General features: G+C 42.4%; 1 protein-coding gene across 5 annotated transcripts in view; it reads right to left on the bottom strand.

Annotated features, from left to right (window-relative positions):
• Positions 1–24356, bottom strand: part of ANO3 (anoctamin 3) — a 187589-nt gene that overhangs the window by 53076 nt on the left and 110157 nt on the right. For all 5 annotated transcript variants that reach the window (XR_010306682.1, XM_064163080.1, XM_064163084.1 and 2 more), the window contains exons 4-9: positions 19322–19452; positions 9474–9626; positions 8026–8126; positions 5792–5836; positions 1803–1934; positions 5–111 (exon numbers count right to left, since the gene is read on the bottom strand). Coding sequence is in view for 4 of the 5 variants with exons in the window: in XM_064163080.1 (XP_064019150.1) it covers positions 5–111; positions 1803–1934; positions 5792–5836; positions 8026–8126; positions 9474–9626; positions 19322–19452 (669 nt within the window). In the remaining variant the exon portion in view is untranslated. The remainder of the gene's footprint in view (positions 1–4; positions 112–1802; positions 1935–5791; positions 5837–8025; positions 8127–9473; positions 9627–19321; positions 19453–24356) is intronic.

Raw genomic sequence — 24356 nt, 5'->3', positions numbered from 1 at the left:
TCACCCATTTTGGATTTTCCATCTTCATACTTGGTTCTCTGCAGCATGTGATGCACAATTCTACTTCTGGTGGAATTGCTGAAGAAGCTGTCCTTGTTGTTTATGGTAAAACTATTAAAACAAGGAATGTCTTTTAATATTCAGTGCAGAGGTGTTCTGGTGTTCTTAGAGTGATTGATCTGATTTCTGCCCTCCCTGGTTGTAAGACTTCACATCCCTAGAACATCTCAAGTCTAATAAATCTATCACTGGCACTGATTGCTAGGAAAACAGAGCAAGTAAACCTCAATTCTATAATATTTTACCATCTAAGACATATCTGTTCTGGATGTAAATAATCAAACTAAGATCTTCAGAAGCAGTGATTGTTCCCAGATTTAAGCTGCTTGTGAGATGTGAGACACTTCTGTCATAGAACTACTGGAACCACTATTTAGCAATAAAAAAACCCCATCTCCGTGCATTGGACACTTGAGTAGCAGCTCCACAACCACTTTCCCTTAAAGAATCCCAAGATGGAGCCAAATAAAGCATCTTTTCCCAGATGGCTCTGGATTTCAGCCACAGGAAATCTGAGATGTAGAGCTTTTGCCTACTTAGCTGTGCCAAAAGTGACATTATTACCAGCCAATGACATCAGCCGAGTTCGTGGAGGAGTAACACCCAAACCAGGTGATTAATCCAATGCCATAGAGCCAATTAGTGGGGGAAAAAAAAGCCCAAGTTGTTGAGATGATAATGTAATTATTCTGTCTCTCCAGGGTACAGTTAGAAGCATACAGCTTCTTTACTGTGAAGAAAAGAAAAATCCCATTTAGCCCAATTTATATTTCTGTTTAAAATGAACATTTCTGTCCTAAAACGTTGCCACAAATTACTTTAAGAAACAGCAAGACTTTTACACCCTAACTTTTACTTGTTGGGTGCTGAACAAATGTATAGCTCATCACCAGCAATGCACTGATTGGAGCAGTTTTCAGTTGATGTATATATAATTATACTTTGAGAGATAAAAGCATTCTTAAAATGGGGATTTGATAAGAAAGGAGGAAAAATTAATCAGCACTGATTGTAGTTTGCCTCCAAGTGCTCTCAATTTCAACAACTGCTTCAACTTTTGGTTGAAGGTGGTTGAGGCCCCATCCCTGGAGGTGCTTACAGCCAGGCTGGATGAGGCTCTGGCTAACCTGATCTAAGGTAGAGTGTCCCTGCCCATGGCAAGGGGGTTGGAACTAGATGATCCTTGTCGTCCCTTCCAACCCTGACTGATTCTATGAACTTTTGCCTAAGTAAAATATGTAATTAAGCAAAGCAAACTTAAGCATTGGCATTTTAAAATGCAATGCAAAACAAAAAGAGAGTTTTCCATTTAGCAGTTGAATTTCTGCCTACAGATCTCAGCGACCAGCAAACTGCAAGGATCAGAGAGCAGAACTTGGCTTCTGAGAGAAATCCCAGGGAAAATATCAAGTCTGATGCTACTTTTGCCTAAGCAAAATATGTAATTAAGCAAAGAAAACTTCAGCAAGCATTGGCATTTGGGAATGCAATGCAAAACAAAAAGACAGTTTTCCATTTAGCAGTTGAATTTCTGCCTATAGATCTCAGCGACCAGCAAATTGCAAGCACCAGAGAGCAGAACTTAGATTCTGAGAGAAATCCCAGGGAAAATGACAAACATGCTGCTGGGTATTTGCCAGTGGCCATCTGCTAATGGCTGCCTCTGTGGCACTTGCTTAGAAGTGAGAAAATAAAATTTCCTTGTGGCCACTGGGGCTGCTTTTCCCCATTCCAGAACTTACTGGTGGATACGTGCTCGGCTAAAGGGTGCTGTGTAGCAATCTGTTTCTTCCAGATCAGGTAGGGCCTCCTTATCGAGCTTCATTGGGTTTCTGGGCAACCAACTTTTCAGCTCTCTCATGTTCCTCTGCAAACTGAGACAGGAAGAAATCAGAAATCAGATCTATATGCTCTCATCTGGTTGTTATTTCTAATTCCAACCCTGCAAATTTAGAAGCATCATGCTAGAAATGAAATGAAAGCAGGAAATCTCCACACCAACTAAAAGAAAAGGATGAGCAAAATTAACAGTATTTCTGAATTGTCTTGCACACTTCACTTGAGCACAACTCAATTCTGAAGTTAGTGGGATTATGGTTTGAGATGAGGCTGGGGTATCGTCCAAGGTAGCTTCTCTGGCACAAAAGTGGATGCTTAAGCTCTACTGAAGAAGGAATCTCAAGTATCTACTCCCTTTCTCCAGCTTCATTGGACAAGGCAAGTGTAGCTCCTCCTTCCTCCTTTGCCTGGCACTTGAACACTACAATTTGCAAGACTTGAAAGCAAATACAGTGCTGCTCAGGAGAAAATGTTTACAGTTTTCTGATTTCAATAAAGCCTTTCCCTGCAAAATTTTGTTCCTCAAAATCCAGGAGCTGATGCTGCTTTATAAACCACTATTGCCAAATATCAAAGCAGCAGAGATTGTGCTATACAGACGTGGTTAAACAGTATTATCTAGACAAAAAACCTCCAGGTATGGCTTCTGCAGTTCCCTAAAAAGTGACATTATTAAATAGAAATCAACATAATCTTTGTATTCCTGATTAGATGATGTGCTGGTAACACAAAGAGCTTTCTTCCACTGGCAGTTTGCCTAAATAATCAGGACTTAGTTTATATGGAGGCAAATCCAGTGAAGGGCAGTTCATTTGCAAGCAAATAGAGTTACCTCCTTAACACTTCAACTCTGCACTCCTTGCAGAGCTTCATACAGAACTGCTATGAAATATGAGGATTTGACAAGTAGGTCTCAAACTGAACAAGTGCTATGTTCTGACACTCTAAGCACATCACTGATCCAGAACAGGTCTAGATCTTAGAAAAAAAAAACATTCCCCACATTATATTTTTCAGCAGGCTTTGGGCATTACTCAAAAGAGGTGATTCTGCCACTTTAGTCTGCTGAGAGCTCGCCTGCAGTCCTGCATCCAGCTCTGGAGTCCTCAGCACAGCAAGGACTTGGACCTGGTGAAGGTGGTCACAAAAACGAGCAGGAGTACCTCTGCTACGGGGAGCTGTTGCTGTTCAGACTCAAGAACGCTTCAGGGAGACTTATTAGTGACCATCTAGTACCTGAAGGGGGCTACAAGAAGGCTGCAAAGGGATGGTTTGCCAAGGCCTGCAGTGATAGGACGAGTGTCAATGGTTTGAAATGACAGAAGAGCAGATTTAGATGGGATGTGAAGAACAAGTTCTTTACCACGAGGGTGCTGAAACACTGCAACAAGTTGCCCAGACAGGTAGTTGAGGTGCCACCCATGAAGATCTTCAAGGTGAGGCTGGACAAGGCTCTGAGCAACTTGATGTAGTGCAGGATGTCCCTGCTGGCTACAGGGGCACTGGACTAGATGACCTTTGGAGGTCCCTTCCAATGCAAGCCATTCTATGACTCTATGAGTATGTGTGCACGGCACATAAGTCACGAATGGCAGGGGCTGTAAGGGACCTCCAGAAGTCATCCTGTTCAACTTCCCTGCAGCAAAGAGGGACATCCTCCACTGGATCAGGTGGTAGATCCAGTTCAGCTAAGGTGAACAGTTCCTTGCCTGTGCTAAGCTGAAGCACAGCTACCCATTTGATAATTAAGAGCAATAAGTGATGACACAGTGAGCTGCTCTCGGGCAGCAAAGCGACCTTTGTAAAAGTGCACCTCTTACTGCCAACATCAGCAAAGACAGCTCTGCCTCAGCTTAACACAGTGTCAGACAGAAATCTAAGCCAAATGTGGGATCAGAGCTTTACATTTAAAATCTTCCTCTTGTCAAGCTACTGGAGCACACTCTGCATGTGGCTGGTTCTGCACCTGACAGACACCACTCTCTGACACCAAGCGTTATGAGCCAAACAACAGGGCCATGTCACAGAGTTGAAACAAGAAAGCAAGCATACCAGAAATTTATCTTGTCTTTTTGTGCTCCTTTTGTAGACTTTTAAAAGGAGATTTCCATCTACTACAGATATACACATCTGTATACAGATATACATCTACTACAGAGACACAGAGCAATCAGGTCAGAACTGTACAGGTCACAGCATTCTTCGCTCACATCCTTAAATACAAAAGCTCTACAGCCCTGAACTTTTACCTTTCTTACAGAAGAGTTTTTATAGAGCTCTTTGCTGTAGCTTGTGCAAACTTTGCTTAATAACTTAGAACTATTAATGAGATTGGATCAATGTCAGAGAAGCAGTTAAGTTTGAAAAGCTGTAAGATGGAAAGGAACAATGACAGGAGGGGAAGGTAAGACGATGAGATGTGTGTCAGTGATTTTAGAGTGACCTTTCATTTTTGCATGCAGCTTTTTTTCCTTCGCCTGCCCCCTCTCTTCCCTCCCCCCAACTATTCCCTTGTGCATGGACTGCCATAAAAATAAAGTGCCATTAAAAAAAACGACTCAGATAAGCATTCATCTCCAACTTCTCATCAAGTAAATCACAGGTAAATGTATTTGTCTGCAATGAAAAAAGATCAAGCTGGCATGAGAAGTGTTTATTACTTGGTTCACAGGTACTATGCAACTTCAGCTGCAGGTTTCAAGCATCTCTCCTTCCCAGTAAGGAAAATAAATGTATTTAGTGCCTAAGATGTGCCAGATGGATTATAGATGAAACGAGGCAGTTTTGCAGTAAAGCTTGTTGATTTTGCCTTCCATTACAAAGCACATTGCTAGCATTTTTCATAACGCACACCAAAATGGAGCAAGCAGATGAATGACTGGGAAGAGGGAAAAGTGCAGTTGTAAATTTATGTTACAGATTGGTTTCTTTCTGTGGATTTTATCTGCTGAGGTGTTTCAACTTTTCTCACCTTACTGTTCCACAGTGCTTTATTTTTGCCAGCTGATTATCTTGCAAACTGATATCATGAGACTACTTAAATTGTTCCTGAGAAATAATGAGAGCTCTTCATCATCTAAAGCAACAGCAGGAGAACCTAAATCATCTTAAGATCCAGCTTGACAAAACTGTGATAGAAAATTATTCCAGGACATTCCTCTCATGCAAACATTTTCCTATCTTTTCCATAGATAATCAGGATTTACAGGACATCCCTGCAGCTGACTAGAGCAACAGGGAGTGATTACAGCTCACCGTGTCCCCAGCTCCCTCACGCTCCTTTCACCCACTGCTGTGGCCTCTGGTACCCTTCTCCTGGCTGACAGAGGCAGCAACAGCAGCAGAAGCTGCAGGTGAATGTTGCATGTACCTGCCTCCAGAAGAGTTACACAGCTTTCACTGCAGTGCACAAGCTATTCTCTCAGCTAGCAAACAGAAATGCAAAACAGCCTTTGGTGTGTGGCATTGCTTTAGTCCTGATTACCAGGACACAAATGAGTGAAATCATCTTTGCATATCTAAAGGAAGCAGCTGACTACCAGAATCTGAGACTTAACACTCAAAAGTATCTCTCATGCTACAGAAATATGCCTTGGTAACAGCAGACATTAACTCTGGAGATAGCTCCAAGCATTAAATCTTTGCTGTCAGGATAAGACCTGTTGGTTTTTTTTTCCCTGGCATAAACACTTCTGCATTACTAAAATGAGAACTGGCAAAGCTTTAAGTACTGCATCTTGTTACAGATGAACATTTCAACACTTTGGGCTAACATATTTTGAGTATTCAGGAAAATAATCTAAGTCTCCATGTTTCCTGGATAAATTTACAACTGCAAATGGATTTTCTTTAGCAGGGTGACAAAATGAGAAGCTACACATCACCCACCAACCTGCCCATGGTTTTGCTCCTCCAGTCAGTGTAATAACATTTTTTCCTGAAAGAACAGCAAAAATCAGCTGAGAATAATCAAGCAGGAGACAGGTGAAAAGGACATATACATTATACAAGAACACTGGACATGTTTTAAAGCATGCATTTTTATAGGCAGAAAGGTGAAAGAAAACCCCCACACTTAAAAAGGCAGCTTCAAGAGAAGAATTGATTAAAATGCTGTCATTTCACATATTTTCAAGTGCAAAACCTGTTCCTGTGTCAAAATTCAATTTTAGGCTTGTAGTTAATGACAGAAATAGCCACTCAATAATTCACTCATAAAACACCAATCAGAAAGGGTTCAGTGGCATCATGCTAGTATTTATTTCATGTGGTCTTTCTTAGCTTTTATTTCATGCAGCTCAATTTAGGAGAATTACCAGGGTATTAAATGCCTTGTGCACTCCATGCATCCAACACCACAAGCACTTAATGCCATACACAAAATAAGAATGATTACCACAAAGGCTTCTGAAATGCTAGAACAATTTGCTTTCATAATTGAAACACTGAGATGCCTCCTGTAATATGCAGATAGAATCAACCAGGTTGGAAGAGACCTCGAAGATCATCCAGTCCAACCCATCACTACATTAACTGAGTTCAGTCTTTTTTTTAAAGTACAAAAACTAAAGAAACAGCCTTTTGGAAATACAGAACTCTTAGATTGCAATGCCAAGTAAATGCCTAGGAAAATCTTTTTGACAGAGAAAGGAAATGCTGAGCAAGTTCTATTTCTCACAGAACTATTATGGAGGCAGAGGTTGGCTATGGGCTTTTTTCTTACCAAATAAATGTGTCTCATTCTACAGCAAAAGTTTAGCTCTTTGTGTACCTTTGGTGTACTGAACTGAGTGGGATAAAAGGAAGTCCAGAAACAAAGAAACACAGATCAGACACTTTGGAGAATAAACAAAAGAAGGTAAAAAGGAGAATATATTTCTGTGTCACTTAATAACATAATAAACACAGACAATTTTGAATGCCTTCCAAACAGAGCAGTGTGGTAGTATTGCAAAAGTCACTCTCTTTCTTTTTTAAGAGCCCTAATGACCTGAGAAGTTATGGAAATGATGAAGAATTCAAACCACTCCTAAATCCTAGCTAAATTCTGTGACCTGAAGTATCAAAAGGAAGAAAGAACTATTTTTGCATGGGAATTTGCATTGTCTGAGAGTGTGTATAAATATATGCAAGCACTTCTATATTTAAAATGCTGACAAGTGGTATTCAAACTAGAGCAGCTCAAATGGAACTTTAATATTCTCAAACATATGGAAGGTGACTGCCACAGAAAAATTGTTTTTTTATATGGAAAGGACTTTGAAGGCTCAACAGGATATGGAAACTCAGCACAGAACTGGCCATTTGAAGTGAGCCTTGAGAGAAGGATGCCTCGTGAGGACTGTTTCTGGCTTAAGACCAACGCAAGAGAGATTTTTCAGAGCTGAAAGCAGGAGGGTTGTAAAAGACTGAACACTTGGCTATTCAGGTGAGATGCCAATGGCATCCTGGGCTGCATCAAAAGAAGTGTGGCCTGCAGACTGGGAGAGGGGATTCTGCCACTTTACTCTGCTCTGGTAAGATCTCACCTGCAGTACCATGTCCAGCTCTGGAGCTCTCAACACAACAAGGATTTGGACCTGGTAGAGTGGGTCCAGAGGAGGGTCACAAAGATGATCAGGAGGCTGGAACACCTCTGCTATGAGGACAGGCTGAGGGAGCTGGGGTTGTTCAGCCTGGAGAAGAGAAGGCTCCAGGGAGACCTAACAGCAGCAGCCTTCGAGAACCTGAAGGGGGCTACAAAAGGCTGCAGAGGGACTGTTTGCAAAGACTTGTAGGGATAGGATGAGGGACAATGGTTTGAAACGAGAGGAGATTTAGATGGCATGTTAGGAACAAGTTCTGCACTATGAGAGTGGTGAAACACTGGAACAGGTTGCCCAGGAAGGCATTTGAGGTCTCATCCATGGAGATATTCAAGGTCAGGCTTGACAAGGCTCTGAGCAGCCTGATCTAGTGGAGGATGTCTCTGCTGTCTGCAGGAGTGCTGGACTAGATGACCTTTGGCAGTCCCAACCCAAACCACTCTATGATTCAGCAAAGACTGCACATTAGCCTTAAGACAGCTAATGAAGCTTTAACATTAACCATTAAATGGCAATCTTCTTAAAGCAGTTTCCACAATACCTGAAAGGCATCCTGATGTTCATCCTTTCTGCATACTTGCACAGGGTCTCCCATGGGCAGTGAATTTTAACAAACATGATATCACTGTTCGTAACAGCTGGCTGGAAAGAGCGGGGAGAAAATAAGGACATAAGAATGGTTCAAACCTCTGTGGCATCACTTTTCTGAAAGCATTCTTCAGGATGAAATCCTGACTTTAGGCCTGAACTGGTTGTGCAAGTCTGAAAACACCATAAGCACCCTCAGCTAGGCAAAGGAAAATTCTCCCCTAAACCCTGTAAGTAAGCCAGAATGACAAACATACAACTGAAACCCAGCATTTGTAAAAGCCCTTCTAATACTCAGCTTTAAAAATCACAGAATCACAGAAACATGCAGGTTGGCAAAGCCCCTCAAGATCAGCAAGTTCAACCTACAACCCTACTCTACAAGATTCACCTTAAATCATGGCCCTAAGCACCACATCCAAACCACTCTTAAACACATCCAAGGTTGAAGTTAATTTGGATCACTTCAGTTTCAAGGTTTGTGGCATTCACACATGGTAGTGAACTGCTACCTCCTTCCAAGCAAGGGCTCAGAGCAGATATTTCAAGTGCCATGAGTGACGCTGTAAATAGGAAGCTATGGATTATTGAGCAGTGGTGTTACAGGACACTGTCTATCAGTGCTACGCAGTTGAGAGTACTCAACTCAAACCACAGCCCTAAGCACCACATCCAAATGATCCTTAAACACATCCAGGATGGGTGACTCCACCACCTCCTTGGGCAGCTCATTCCAGTCCCTGACCACTCTCTCCATGGGAGAGTGTAAGTTGCAGCAAAAGAGGTTCCGCCTCAATACAAGGGGGAACTCCATTACTGTAAAGGTCCCAGAGCACTGGCACAGGCTCCCCAGGGAGGTTGTGGAGTCTCCTTCTCTGGAGCCTTCCAAGGCCTGTCTGGATGTGTTCCTCTATGATCTGTGTTAGATAGGATTGTCCTGCTCTGGCAGGGGGGGATTGGACTCGATGATCTCTTTGGGCCCCTTCCAACATCTTATGATCCCGTGAAAATCTTTACCTCTTCAACACCAGAAGAATTTAGTATCATGCATTCTGCTGGAAAACACAGAGGTTGTGCATTAAAGCAATAACATCAGTTACTGAACCTTCTCCTGTTTTGCAAGCATAATGAGGTGGAAGTTTTGCCTCTAAACTGAATGACACCTACCATCTAAAACTGATCATGCTTTGGGAGGCACATGCATGTCTGTACATGTACAAGCATGCACCCACCAAAACATGTCAAACACATTCTTAGACAACTACTAGTAGGAATTTAATAGCATTAAACACAGCTTGACTAGAAAGCTGAGCAAGAGTGTCAGGAAGCATTTATAAATCCAGTAAAGCATGATAATGTACTAGAGGGTTTTTGGAATAACATACAAGCTCCAAGACTCACCTCTCGTTCTAACATCAACCCTTCTGCTCTCAAATTCTTCTCAAATGTGCTTCTTTTTTCTACCTGTGGACTGGACTTTTTGTAGACCAAGATGTAATCAATGCGTTTCTTGCCGTCTTTGAAGAAGAGGCCTGACGACGCCATGGCACTGGCCTGGAGAACACAAACCACAAACACACTACATGTGGCACTGACAAACCTGAAAAGCCTCATCATCAATTCTGCATAACACAACATTCCTTGGATCATGGAAATATCCACGTAGCCACAGGTGGAATATATAAGTAAGGGGTGCCAAGAACAGGCAGCTCATACACACCAGTTGTTGAAGGTTTGGCATTGGAGCAAAATGAAACAAACCAGTTTCAATAAGCCCTGAATCCTTGCTAGTTCCTTCAGCTGTGGAAAAAACCTTGCACAGCATTATATAAACTTCTGCTAATCCTTACTTCCCAGCAGAAATCAGCAATCTTCAAAGACAAGCAGATTAAACCAAGTTTCTCAGCTCTGTATCTGGGCAAACCTTAAAGAACAAACATATTTTCTCCAAAAGAGAAATAAAAAGCTCTACTGATTTGAATGTGTTTTCCAGATACTCCCGATGAAATGTTTCTTTCCATGCAGTAATAGCAGTGTCTCAGTCCTGTCTAGTTCCTTCCCAAGCATCCTTCCCACCATGCTCATAGACAACAGGGATTCTCGAACCTCGCTATGGAAAGCCCTGCTTTACATGCTGCTGCTGCAAGCTATTTTTGCATTCTGTGTTTTGCATGACTCAGAACAGGCAGTGCCTGTAGCAACCAGTGTCAGACTAGGAAGGCTTGCAAATTTGGAAAGGTAAACCGAGATCAGAGATGTAATGATCTAAAGACAAGATGCAGAGGTCTGAAGGTGAGGTAGTAGAATCATAGAATCAAGCAGGTTGGAAGAGACCTCCAAGATCATCCAGTCCAGCCTAGAACCCAGCCCTATCCAGTCAACCAGACCATGGCACTAAGTGCCTCAGCCAGGCTTTTCTTGAACACCTCCAGGGATGGTGCCTCCACCACCTCCCTGGGCAGCCCATTCCAATGCCAATCACTCTCTCTGTGAAGAACTTCCTCCTAACATCCAGCCTATACTTCCCCGGACATAACTTGAAACTGTGTCTGTCCCATACTTTTATATGTGTTTCTTTTCAGTGAAAACCAGTTTCTGAATTTTTTCATTTAGATGAGGAAGTAATTCTTGATTAAAACTGAAAAACTCATGATGACCCTAGGCTAAAGCTGTGCAAGTTCAAGTTTGAACACGCAAGTTTTCAAATACCCAAACTTTTATTCAGGTTCAAGACTCAAGCAATGAATCCGCTCCTTAGCAGTGAAGGATTCCAGCACAAGTATGTCACATAAACAGACTAGAGCTCCTTTTGTGGTCTGTGAAGCAGGCAAAAGGAGATGCAAAAAGCCTGTCCAAAACTGCCCCAAAGGACAGATCTGGAACTTCTCTTACATAATATCTGCTCATGCAATTTCTGCACAAACATCCTGCAAATTATATCTATCTTTTTGTGCTACACTTCTGCCTTTCTTTGAGTTATTATTCCTAGCCTTTCTTTCCTCAGTGATAAACCACCTGATGCTTATCCCTCTTGGAAAAACATGTTTTCTTTCTCAGATTAATACCAGCATCAAAATAGGCCCTAAGATGCCTCTGTACTGAACAGAATTCTTTGGGGGCAATACTCAGTAAGTAATGAGTTGCGTTGATAGCAGAGAGAGATTTTCCATCTGCTCATCTCGGACCACTTTCAGACAAACAAATGTTCAGATGTGCACTACTGAAGCCATTTACCAAAACTGGGCAGTGAATTTAACCTAAACTCTATTGATTTCAGGACTGATTCATTCCAATGCTACGGGCACTGGAGTTTCCCTTTGGTGCGACTCTCAAGCAATGCCATCCATCTGTATTAGCAGGAATCTCTGTGCCAGTAAAAGAATTCATCTGGTCATGTAGGTGTTTGTTTCAGTTCAACTGAAGGAGCTCCACAATGTGCATGGAGAACAGTGATTTCAACTAAACCCATGAGTCAAGGTATATTGGCCATTAGCTACATCTAGGAGGGTGAATCACTCTGTTAATGCAATGGGCATTCAGGCAAAGCACACTTATTATTTGGCTGCTGGTCGGGACTAAGAATCATCAGATTCTTTTTATTTCTTTCTTCACAGAAGCATCAGAAGAAATACTTTGTGCAAAGCCCTTGCTCTCCTCTATTCCTTTTAAGATTTCCTGTTTCACCTGAGAAATGTGTATAAAAATGACTAAGTGATGTTTGTTTTTCTCTCTAGTCCTCTCCATCCCCAAGGATCAGTGCTGGGCCCAGTCCTGTTCAATAGCTTTATTGATGATCTGGACGAGGGGATTGAGTCCAGCATCAGTAAGTTTGTGGATGACACCAAGCTAGGAGCAGGTGTTGATCTGTTGGAGGGTAGGAGAGCCCTGAAGAGGGACCTGGCCAGGCTGGATGGGTGGGCAGAGGCCAATGGGATGAGACTGAACAAGGCCAAGTGCAGGGTTCTACACTTTGGCCACAACAATGCCAAGCAGCACTACAGTCTGGGGACAGAGTGGCTGAGAGCAGCCAGGCAGAAAGGGACCAGGGGGTACTGGTGGATAGTAGGCTGAAGATGAGGCAGCAGTGTGCCCAGGTGGCCAAGAGAGCCAATGGCATCCTGGGCTGGCTCAGGAGCAGTGTGGCCAGTAGGATGAGGGAGGTTATTCTGCCCCTGTGCTCAACACTGGTCAGGCCACACCTTGAGTGCTGTGTCCAGTTCTGGGAACCTCAATTCAAGAGAGATGTTGAGATGCTGGAAGGTGTCCAGAGAAGGGCAACAAGGCTGGGGAGGGGCCTGGAACACAAACCCTATGAGGAGAGGCTGAGGGAGCTGGGGGTGTTTAGCCTAGAGAAGAGGAGGCTCAGGGGTGACCTCATTGCTGCCTACAACTACCTGAAGGGAGGTTGTAGCCAGGTGGGGTTGGGCTCTTCTCCCAGGCAACCAGAAACAGAACAAGGGGAAACAGCCTCAAGCTGTGCCAGGGGAGGTCTAGGCTGGATGTTAGGAGGAAGATGTTGGCAGAGAGAGTGATTGGCATTGGAATGGGCTGCCCAGGGAGGTGGTGGAGTCACCGTGCCTGGAGGTGTTCAAGCCAAGCCTGGATGAGGCACTTAGTGCCATGGTCGAGTTGACTGGATAGGGCTGGGTGCTAGGTTGGACTGGATGATCTTGGAGGTCTCTTCCAACCTGGCTGATTCTATGATCCTCTATGCTTTTAGGTTGATTTATAGCATGTGATTAATATAAGAAAACAACATGACACACCTGCCTCCAAGCACGAAACAGCACAGAACTCCAAATATTGACATTATCATTCAACTGAAGTTTACAGCTTGGACAAGACAAGTTTTTATGTTAATCTGGAAAAAATAAGCTTTTGCTCAAGCCTAAAAAAAAACCAACCAACTGGATGATCTTGGAGGTCTCTTCCAACCTGGTTGATTCTATGATTCAAACACCCCAGAAGCATAATGCAAATATTTAGCAAAGCTATAAAATAAAGAGTCCCCATTTCTATTCACATGTGGTGCAAGAAGAATGTGGGATTTAGCCAACATGGAGGGATTTTTCAACAAACTATTTTTCAGACTGTAATTAATAAGCAGTGTTCTCCTTCCAAAGTGGGAACAGCTGTCTGACAGCCTTTCTCTCCCCAATTAATTTAAACAGCACAATTCACAGAAATTACAACTATTTCAGCTCCACTGATTTCAAACCTACTGTTCTGCTCTGCAGATTAAACTTGTGGCAAATTTTCAGCCTGCCAGAAATAAACACTCCAGAAGAGGTGAAGCCATTTCCAACCAGCAAATTTCAGATTCGTGTAAGAGTCACTGTTGAAACACCATCTCTTGGCAGTTTGCTGCCAACAGAGTGAGTTGCTCTAGAACAGAGCTGAAAAATAGTTTCAGCTACCACTCCCAGAAATTATGAGGTCAAGAAAAGCACAACCTAGGTGCTAGGCTGGCAGCATGCATGGAGTGCACTGCACTCTGCCCAGAGCAGGTTTTTCTGACCCAAGCTACTCAAACAGCCAGAAACAGCTTCACTCAGGCAGTGAAGAGTCTGCATTTCAATTTCTGACTCTGGCAACTGCTGCTTACTTAATAAAGAGAATATCCAAAGGTTTCACCTTTACCTAGCTAACATTAGTTCTCACAACAGGAGCATTCGCTTACATAAGCACCGACTGAGACAGCACACAAGAATTAAGCCCCCACAGCACGATATGTTTATTTTGTCGCTACAGCAGACAGGATGAAGTTCAACCTTCCTCCATGTGGGTGGTGTAGCTTGGATTTAGATTTGTAAAATTACATAAAAGAAAGCAGCTATACCAACAGGCTAGTGTCTGGGATCCAAAAGATAGATGGATGCGTAAAGCTGGGCCTCGGCATTCTTCTCAGACAATCTGCGTGCCAAAGCTGCTATATTTCTCTCCCAAACTCTTTTTATTTCGTGCTGTTGATGTTTCAACCAAAATTCACTCCCTCTCCAACAGAGATTGTGAATTCTGCCAGCTCGGCGAGGCTGAGAATCCTGCCAGTGACGCTGAGAATCCTGCCATGCCAGTGAGGCTGTGAATCCTGCCATGCCAGTGAGGCTGTGAATCCTGCCACGCCGGTGAGGCTGAGAATCCTGCCAGCTCGGCGAGGCTGAGAATCCTGCCATGCCGGTGAGGCTGAGAATCCTGCCACGCCGGCGAGGCTGAGAATCCTGCCAGCTCGGTGAGGCTGAGAATCTTGCCAGCTCGGCGAGGCTGAGAATCCTGCCAGCTCGGTGAGGCTGAGAATCCTGCCAGCTCGGCGAGGCTGAGAATCCTGCCATGCCGGCGAGGCTGAGAATCCTGCCACGCCGGCGAGGCTGAGAATCCTGCCAGCTCGGTGAGGCTGAGAATCCTGCCAGCTCGGCGAGGCTGAGAATCCTGCCATGCCGGCGAGGCTGAGAATCCTGCCACGCCGGTGAGGCTGAGAATCCTGCCAGCTCGGCGAGGCTGAGAATCCTGCCACGCCGGCGAGGCTGAGAATCCTGCCACGCCGGCGAGGCTGAGAATCCTGCCAGCTCGGCGAGGCTGAGAATCCTGCCAGCTCGGCGAGGCTGAGAATCCTGCCACGCCGGCGAGGCTGAGAATCCTGCCACGCCGGCGAGGCTGAGAATCCTGCCAGCTCGGCGAGGCTGAGAATCCTGCCAGCTCGGCGAGGCTGAGAATCCTGCCATGCCAGCGAGGCTGAGAATCCTGCCAGCTCGGCGAGGCTGAGAATCCTGCCATGCCGGCGAGGCTGAGAATCCTGCCAGCTCGGCGAGGCTGTGAGTTCTGCCAGCTAAAAATGCTAGAAAAATATATTTTTAATAAACTCTTATCAATAATGAAGCAACATAATGAAGAGAGACTTACTCAAACACTTTGTTTTTTTTCCCCATGGGGAAACTGTAAGCGAAGGAAAGGGAAGAATCCCACTAGCAGAAGAAGTGATGTCACTACTGGAGACCACTGAATCCAAGCACTCAGTCCAAGAATCACCAATTCTTAATAGCACCACCTCCCCATTTGTTCTATTTAAGGAGACAAAGATGTAGGGAGAAGTTGTAGAACTCAAAAACCTTGGAACAGAATGAAAGCCAAGAGACAGGCTTTGCTTCCTCATAGAAATGTTGACTTGTTCACTAACCTACTGCTGACAGATAACAGTTTTGTAAACACCCTTAAAATTTACTGGCACACAAACAGGATTGTATGGAGTGTTCCATCTACATCACCTACATCTACATCCACATCATCTACTACATCCACATCATCCACATCTATATCATCTATGTCTGTATTTAAAAATCACTCTGTACACTTGCAAGGAAAATCAGCTTGGAATGGAGGAGTAAGAGGGGGAAAATGAAGCTTGCAGTGCAAAACACACTGGCTACGAGAGATGGGGAAGGAAATGCACTTTTCCATATCTCTTTAGGTCTTGTTTTTTATGAGAGGTTTTGGAAACAATTGTGGATGAGATCAGGGCTATTAAATCATGTATAAGATCGAAGTAGCCATGGAAACAACTTGAAGAACCAGGGCAGGAATTCTGACAGAGGTTAAGTCTCATGTGTGAAATTCTTGGGCATGCTAACCACCTAAAACTGCAAAATCTCTGAACAGCTTTCCTGTTCTGAGTAGAATGGCTATTTGTCATAAAAGAAAACTTTCTTCCAATATAATCTGTTATTGTTCTTAGAACTTAATAAGATGCTTTTAAGTGGAGCAATTAGTGGCTGACTCATGAAACCCACTTCATTTGTTTTGATTACTAATTCTCTCTAATACTGTTACCATGAACTTAATTAACATCTTCAGCAATATTCACACCGAAGGATGCCATCAATTCAGTGGTCAACATCTACATTCAGAGCATATGACTCAATGCCTACCTTATTTTCTGGAAATAAATACACTTCTGATGCTACCTACAACAGGCAAAAGCAAGATTCCTAATTCATGTTTGCTTTGCTTCAGGATGTTGAAAAAATAAAAATCAAACCTAGGACCCCCAAAACCCTCAGACTTCCTAATGTACCTGGAATGAGCTGTGAAAAGTTGGTGAAATAGTTTAAAATGATACTCTCAGCTCATTATTTTTACTTTAAAATCCTAAAATGAAGAATTTTTAGAATTAAGAATAGTCTAAGGTGTGCTTTATGAGAAATCTTCTCAGTGCACAACTAAGTGAGCGCTCATCTTTTTTGTGTTTGAATGGAGAAGCCAGAAATAGATTTACTATATTCATCCTTTTAATTGCTTCATTTCAAAAATGCAGACTGGTTGCATGTTCTTTAGGTTTATTTTTTTCTTTCCTCTTGCAAATAACCATAACAACCTAGGAAAGAAAAGCGGGGACATATTTGCATATGCAAAGATATCCAGACTATCTTGGGCAGCAAAGGCAACCCAGCCTGGTTAACACAACAGGCTGCTGTAATTACCCATGCTAATGTATGTCTGTGCATACTACACTGTGCTGTGCAGAACCTAGCTGTGGCTCTGAAATGTGAGCAAGACTTCCAGAAATATTCAAATACCATCACCACAAAAAGCCCTAAGCAAAACATTTGTTTTGCAAGACAGAGAAGAAGAAACATGCTTGAAATCAGAGTCCAATAAAATGCCTAAACAATGTGTTTCAGGTTTTCAAGGCTAGATTTATTGTCTAATAATCACTGTAATAGTCTGCACTGAACACACTGAGTTTTGCTCAATTTGGAATCAATTTTCAGCAGTATGTCCAGCTGCTTAGGCACAGCTCTCCATATGTTTTGGACTTCTGCTTATTTAAGAGCTTACCTAAAATTTCTTAGAAGTTATGTAACATTTCAAGTCTTTACCTTGCTCTCCGTCCTTAGTGAAACTAGAATAGTTCAAATATTAACTTTCCAATCAAGGACCTTCTCATTTCTCTAGCAATAGCAGATACTACTCCTTCCATACTCTGCTCAGCAGCCACTTGTTGGCATTGTTCCTCTGCAAGAGGAGCTCTGGCAGAATCACATACCCAAACCCATACTTTCTACACAATCTCAGCAGCAGCTGGTGATGAACAGACAGCAGCAATGGATAATGAAGACAGGTTTTAATGGGTCTGAACGACTCCCATCTTTTCAACATGAAACCTGGAATGATACTAACCTACAATAAAGGAGATTACGAGTTATAAATCATAATCAAGGAAACGAGAGAAGTAGATGCCTATCAAGATGAATGGGGGCATCCAGATGCTCTATCAAAGTTACTGGACACTTCTGAAGCTTTAAACTGCAGCAATACAAATCCTATCTATGGAAAGTATCACACCATTTCAGTGATCTGAAACACTAAGCAGTTCAGCTTTCATCATGTCAGCAAGACAAGTTAGTTATTGCTCAAGTATTCATGTCGCTCATCACTGAGACACATAACAGTACCAAGCATTAATTGCAAGGAACTTACGTAGCAATTTTAACTTGAGTCTCTCAGGTCCAAAACAACCCTTCCAAAAGAGATCTGAAAGGGAATCATTACCACACAAAGAAGAAGGCTAAGCTTTTCTCCTGCACTTTGCCAGTGTGGCATTTCTCACTTTCATTCTCTGGCCAGGCTGAGAGAATATTTTTTTATCACGATCCATGGGTTTCTTTTCCAAATATATGAGAGAACTTACCAGCTGTAAAGCTGCAGAGCAGTCCTCTGTGCTTTCAACAGTCTCAAAGAGAATTAGACGCCTCCTGACGCTAGCTTTATATCCATTTGGGGCAGAAATTTCCCTTAGACATCTTCCACTAATTGCCACGAAGACTTGTACAATGATCCAAAGGCAAAAGAGCAACCTTTTTTCCTAATCCAAGACTGACCTAAAGCTCCTCTGCCTTTTTCCCGTGGAGGCAGGCAAACAGTAAACAGGAGGAGAATCCTGCTTGATTGCCTCATTTGCAAAAACCCATAAAACCAGAAGGAAGTTTCCAAAACTAATTGCTGTGACAAAAGGAGCCGTGGAGGCTAAAAGCCAGATGTGACTTCAGAAGACTGTTTTTAAACTCCAAAGCACTTTGTTGACTAGGTCAGGACATATGAAGACTGAGACATTAAAAGTGCATCTTTGTTTAAACTCACTACAAATACAAAGCTCCTCTTTGAACTTGGAAAGTTAGTTAGCTTCTTGGCTGCCTATAAACATAATATCAGCAGGGCTTGGAGAAAACACAGCCAGTGATCATTTGATGTGAAAATAAAACCAAATGCTTTGCTTTAGCACGATGAAATGCCTGTTATTTGATAGCCATTAGATGTTAATAGATTTGTGTCTTGGTAGCAGCCTTAGCTGCTAATGAAGAAATTTCAGTCATCTAAATTTTGCAGATTCTGCACTATTTATTCTGTCTTTTAGGCCCCATTTAACATAAAAGTTTTTGCCTACCTAACCAACAAAGTCAAACAAGAACATCCATTATTAATTGTCTTCATTCAGCTGGCCTTGAAGAAAAAGCTATACTTCTACAAGCAATTACAGTGAAGTGAAAAGAGAATTAAGGATCCTCCAGTTGACAGCAAGAACAAAAAAAAACCCCAAGCCACTTGTTTTGAACTGAAAATCTGCCACGTTTTTTTGGCATTATAAGTGGATGAACTGCTGGAGAAAATGCATTGTGATGAATATTGTCATTAGGCAATTACTAAGCAAGACAACACGTCAGTTTTGGCTGGTGAGATGGCTTTCCCAGTGCTTTAGTTAAGGTTCCTGAAAATACTCCTGCAGTCTTCTATACAGGAGTTAATTTTACCTTTCATTCAATGTGTCTAAGTATCACTTGGATTTTGCTTAGGAGAACTCCACGATTCACATCTCCCTCAACTGAATTTTTGCTACATGAACTCAATTCTTCTAAACACTCAGAAATTTTCAGACCTCACACAATGGATACGAACTGCACTCCAGGGGGGGAATTCTATGTTCTAAATCTTGTGCAATGTCAGTATTTTCAGAGAAGGTTACTGCCTCTTACAGAAGTCAATACAAATGCTTGATTCTAAATAACTCTGATTGCTTTTGGTACAGAGAATTCCATTCACTGACGTGTAGGTCAAATGATACTATGAGAGCCATGTAAATTTCTTGCCATGTAATGCCTATTTAAGAGACAGCCTTTCTAATCCCTTAAAAATCATATTTGGTAACTATTTAAGCAGATTCTGACAACTGATACAATTAAATAAAGCTTTGTGTCCTTTACCTTTAAAGATGACTTGGTCCGAGGCTCTGTTTTCTGCCTGGTAAGCTTGTTCTGTATGAGCCGGGACTGATCTGTACGAGCATCATAATTGCCGTGTTCTGAATCATCTGTGTATGTGTCTTTGTCCTTTCCTGCATTTGAAGGAAAACCAGGATCAAAAAGTGAGTTCATTTTAGGTAACAACGGAGAGAAACTAACAGCAGTGTTACAGTCACAGTTCAACTACCCACAGTTCAATAGCTTATCATAGAAACACAACATGTTAGGGGTTGGCAGGGACCTTTGCAGATTCCCTAGTCCCATCCTCCTGTTAGAGCCCATCCACCTAGATCAAGTGCTACACAAACACATCTAGGCAGATTGAGAAAGTCTTCAGAGAAGCAGTCTCCAGAACTCTCTGGGCAGCTTGTTTCAGGGTTCTGTCACTCTCAAAGTAAAGAAGTTTTTCCTTCTGTTTAGGTGGAAATTCTTGAGTTCCAGGTTATGGCTGTTGCCCCCTTTCCTGTCACTAGACCTACCTTTGGACACCTGTCCTTTATAACTTCTTTTCCTGCAAACACAAAAGGTTCTTTGTTTGAAACTCAAAGTGAATTTCATTCCTATGAGAAGACCTCACAATATTCTTTACCTCACAAAGCAATACAAAATCAATATTCACATGCTTTTGTGCTTGACTCTCAACTGCTGAGACTCAAAATGTTCAATCAATTCGGGAGGGGAATACTCAACCAGAGTGACATTGAAAGGTGCAACCAAAATGCCCAATTCCCCTCACACCTGCTGCTCATCATTAGAGAGAGTAGTTGAGAACATGTGTAATGAGGGATTGCAGTGCCCACTTCAGAACACAGGTTAAGAGGTGTACTTGAGAGTGGTAGAAGATGACACTGCAAAGGAAGTGGTTTCCTTTTCATTGCATTTGTTTTTACAGAACCACAGAAACAGGCAGGTTGGCAAAGCCCCTCAGGATCACCAAGTCCAACCTAGAACCCTACTCAACAAGACTCACCTTAAACCATATCCCTAAGCATCACATCCAAACAACCCTTAAACATGTCCAGGGTGGCTCCACCACCTCCCTGGGCAGCTTGCAAGTTTTGAATCGCTCACCAAAAGTATTTGTAAAGACTTTGCTGCACATTCCAAGGCAGATGAAGGTTATGAAGGACCTTCCTCAAAGCGTACACAGGTTACATTTCTTCCTGCACCACCACTGCAGGCAAGTAAATGGGACTCAGCTCTCTGAGTCACTCTACACCCTCTATCAGAAGGGAAATATTTTCAAGACATCTAATTTCCTTGCATGTTCTCCATTAGAATATCATGATGACACTTACCATATACACCCACCAGGAGTAAAATGAGGGCCAATGTCTTTACAAAGTTGGACCATTAAAACCAAAGTTTTAATGAATGCTGAAAAATGGTTAGTTTTGCTGTATATATATATATAAAAAGATGGAATAATTATTCCCACACAATTTTATCTTGGACAAATTGGAAATAGAAACATATTCAGATAAGAAAGTTACCCACAAATCCTGAGCCAAGTTCTCATCTCAGCTTTCACATCAACATGGGAAAAGTCAGGGGAGAATGGAAACAGCATTTAGCCCAGTAAGTCTAAAGCCTAAATACAAGCCAAGAAACAAGTCATGGTTGCTGTGGGAACCACAAGCTTGAATTTCCTGAATTTTATATTCATGAAAGCTCATCTGCAACAACAAAATATTTTTCATTAAGCTGTTCAGTTAAATTCTCCACCATAAGTTCTACAGGAAAAAAAAAGGGAGGAAAAAAACCAAACTAGCCACAATTATCTCACATAGCCTAAATGCTTCTGAGGTGAAATATTAAAGCTGAAACTTTTACTAAAGGCTGCTTTTCCTGCAATTTAACTGCTTACATAAAGGTTACTCAAAATGAGCCCTTGGTAATTTCTTAATGCTGATATTAACCTCAGGAAGTCTGTGAAGGGATTTCTTAACGTATAATACAGCCCCTTTTAATTGTCAGAACACTGAACTCAGGGAGTTCATTTATTTTAAACAATTTAAGCTAATATGGAGGTTATTCTCAGGTCAACAAACATGAATGCACTAAAAAAGACTGTGAAATAGGTTTGGAGTAGCAGCTACACAAGCGGGAAATAGGACACTAAAGTAACTTTGCAGGTTCGACTCACGGCCAGGTGTGAAAAGCTTCTAACTTTACTGAAGAACAAGACCTTGCAAGAGCATCTGGTAACAGGAATCACAGAATGGCTTGGAAGGGACCTCCAAAGGTCATCTAGTCCAACCCCTTGTGGAGGGCCATGAAAACATTCAGGGGCTGGAACACCTCTGCTACAAGGACAGGCTGATGGGGTCGTTCAGCCTGGAGAAGAGAAGGCCTTTGGAAGTTTCTTCCAACCCAAACCATGCTATGATTCCATGTGTTTGCTTCAGGTGGCTCATTATATTTCTCAAGCTGACTTTGGTAGACTTCTTTTGATTAGTTTACAAATATCTAGAAATACAAATATATCTAGAAAATTAGGAACATATAAAAATATATCAGAAAACAAAATATGCTGGTTTCAGAAAAGGATCTTGAGAGAAGATGACAGATATGAAGTTGTACAAAGCACTGCTCAGGCCACACCTTGAGTACTGTGTCCAGTTCTGGGCCCCTCAACTCAAGAGAGATTTTGAGATACTGGAAGGTGTCCAGAGAAGGGCAACGAAGCAGGTAAGGGGCCTGGAGCACAGCCCTGTGAGGAGAGGCTAAGGGAGCTGGGGGTGTGCAGCCTGCAGAAGAGGAGGCTCAGGGCAGAGCTCATTGCTGTCTACAACTACCTGAAAGGAGGTTGTAGCCAGGTGGGGGTTGGTCTCTTCTGCCAGGCAACCAGCAACAGAACAAGGGGACACAGTCTCAAGTTGTGCCAGGGAAGGTCTAGGCTGAATGTTAGGAGGAAGTTGTTGGCAGAGAGAGTGATTGGCATTGGAATGGGCTGCCCAGGGAGGTGGTGGAGTCGCTGTCCCTGGAGGGGTTAAGAAGAGACTGGCTGGGGCACTTAGTGCCATGGTCTGTTTGATTGGATGGGGCTGGGTGCTAGGTTGGACTGGAGGAGCTTGGAGGTCTCTTCCAACCTGGTTGATTCTATGACTGTGCCACTGATAACATTGACTATATTTCTGTATTTTCTCATGGCCAGGTGCTTTTTATATAATAAAGTTTCCAGCATATTGAGAGAAAATCTTTTCTCCTGTAATTTTCCCACCCATCAAACCATAATTCTATTCACTTAAACTTAGACAATCTAAATGAAATGAGCTTGATTGTTCCAATTGTTCCTATTGTGCCTAATGTCACCAGTGCATTCTACAATACAGTAATTTACCTCCTGAATTGTTTCCTCAGGAAGTGAAGTTTCTAAACTCCCATGACATCTTTATGTAATGGCTTTCTATACAGTGAGACTATTTTCTGCCAGCCTTTCCTCCACAGCCTCTATTCTCTGGGTTTGTATTTTAATGGCCCTTTGAGATTGCCACAAACCAAACCAAGACAGCATCCCCCAATGTTGAGGTTGGAGCTGTACTGCCCAAGGATGCTTTTAATGTAACATACCCCAAAGGTACTGATATGGCCTAAGAGACTTTCTATTTGACTTGCATTATGAGTCTGTCTTCAAATTCAAACAGACTCTTTATTTGGCTGCGTCTCCACAAAACATCATGAGAAAAGCTTGGCTGCCTCAAGCCTTTTCCCTCTGCCCTGTGGGAATGCTACTGTTTACTTCATTTTTACTTCCCATCACGCTTTCCCTGGCCTACAACTCGTTTGGTTGTTATTGTTGACAACAACTGTTAGCTGTCCCTGCTCTTGCAGTTCTTGGATGGGTTCTAATGCCAACCATTACAACCAGCCTGCTTGACTTGGGGAGGGTGTAGGCAAGAGACCACAGGAAGGAAAAAAACCCCAAAATGTAGTTTATATTGCTTGGGAAGCTCAGGCATTTACCTGGGATCACACTCAAGTATAAAGTCCTTCTAAAAGGCACTAATCAAGCAGCTAAAAGCTAATGCTAGTAGCTGCTTTATTTTGCTGTCTCGTAATACAGCGGCACAATGACTGACTGCAGTCTTCCATATATCACAAAAGCCTACCTAATGCTTCCTGACACAGCTTTGCTGTGCTTGATGCAGGGCAGCAGCATTGGCCTTAGGAGCACTTTGTAGGATAAAAAGTTGGAGAGACTTTCACTCCTGGGAGACTTTCACCTAAGAATGCAGAAGCATTTAGTTTAGAAACGGATTTCTAGATAGACACTTTGCATCTTGGGTTTTCCTAAGTGCTTGGCTGCTTTTCCTTCTACCATATTTTCCTGAAGGGTCAAGAATGCAGTTTAATTTTATGGTAGTTAGAGGATAAAAAGCACTTGCCCCAGTTCCTCTTTAACATGCAATTCAACAAGCTATTTTAGGTAACAGTAGTGTAGGATAGCAAATGTTTCTCAGTCCAAATGTGGCATAGTTACAGAAAGGAAAATGAACATAAATATCATCCCTAGATATTTTTTGATGCACAAACTTTGATATGATGACTTGACTCAATCCTTTGAGCCTCTACATATTTAGGGATAACCCTTGTAAAGCTTTAGTAAGAATGAGAAATTAATCCCCCTTTGCCCTAATTTTAGTCCTAGAAACAACAAATGACCTGGAGAAGAATATCATTAGACACCTGGGTAAGTATTGCTGTGATGTATTTAGGTCCTCATATTTTACTCTGCTGTGTACCTGAGATACTGTGTACTGTGTATCTAACAGAAGCTTTTCCAACTACCTGTCTGTGTGCAGTAATATGTCTTTAAGAATGAAGTCAGGCAGGTACCATTGCTCTTTAGAAGAGTTAAGATGGTGTAGGTAGATAAAATGTCTAAAACACTTCAACATTTTCAAACTCTAATCCTTACTATGTTTCAGTGTGTAATATGCCTATAATGAAACACACAGCTCCTTTATCCTTGCTGCCAGCTCTCCAGGCTTGA

The sequence above is a fragment of the Pogoniulus pusillus genome, chromosome 24, assembly GCF_015220805.1.
Source record: "Pogoniulus pusillus isolate bPogPus1 chromosome 24, bPogPus1.pri, whole genome shotgun sequence".
Classification (NCBI taxonomy): Eukaryota; Metazoa; Chordata; class Aves; order Piciformes; family Lybiidae; genus Pogoniulus; species Pogoniulus pusillus.
This window is presented reverse-complemented; position numbering and strand designations above follow the sequence as displayed.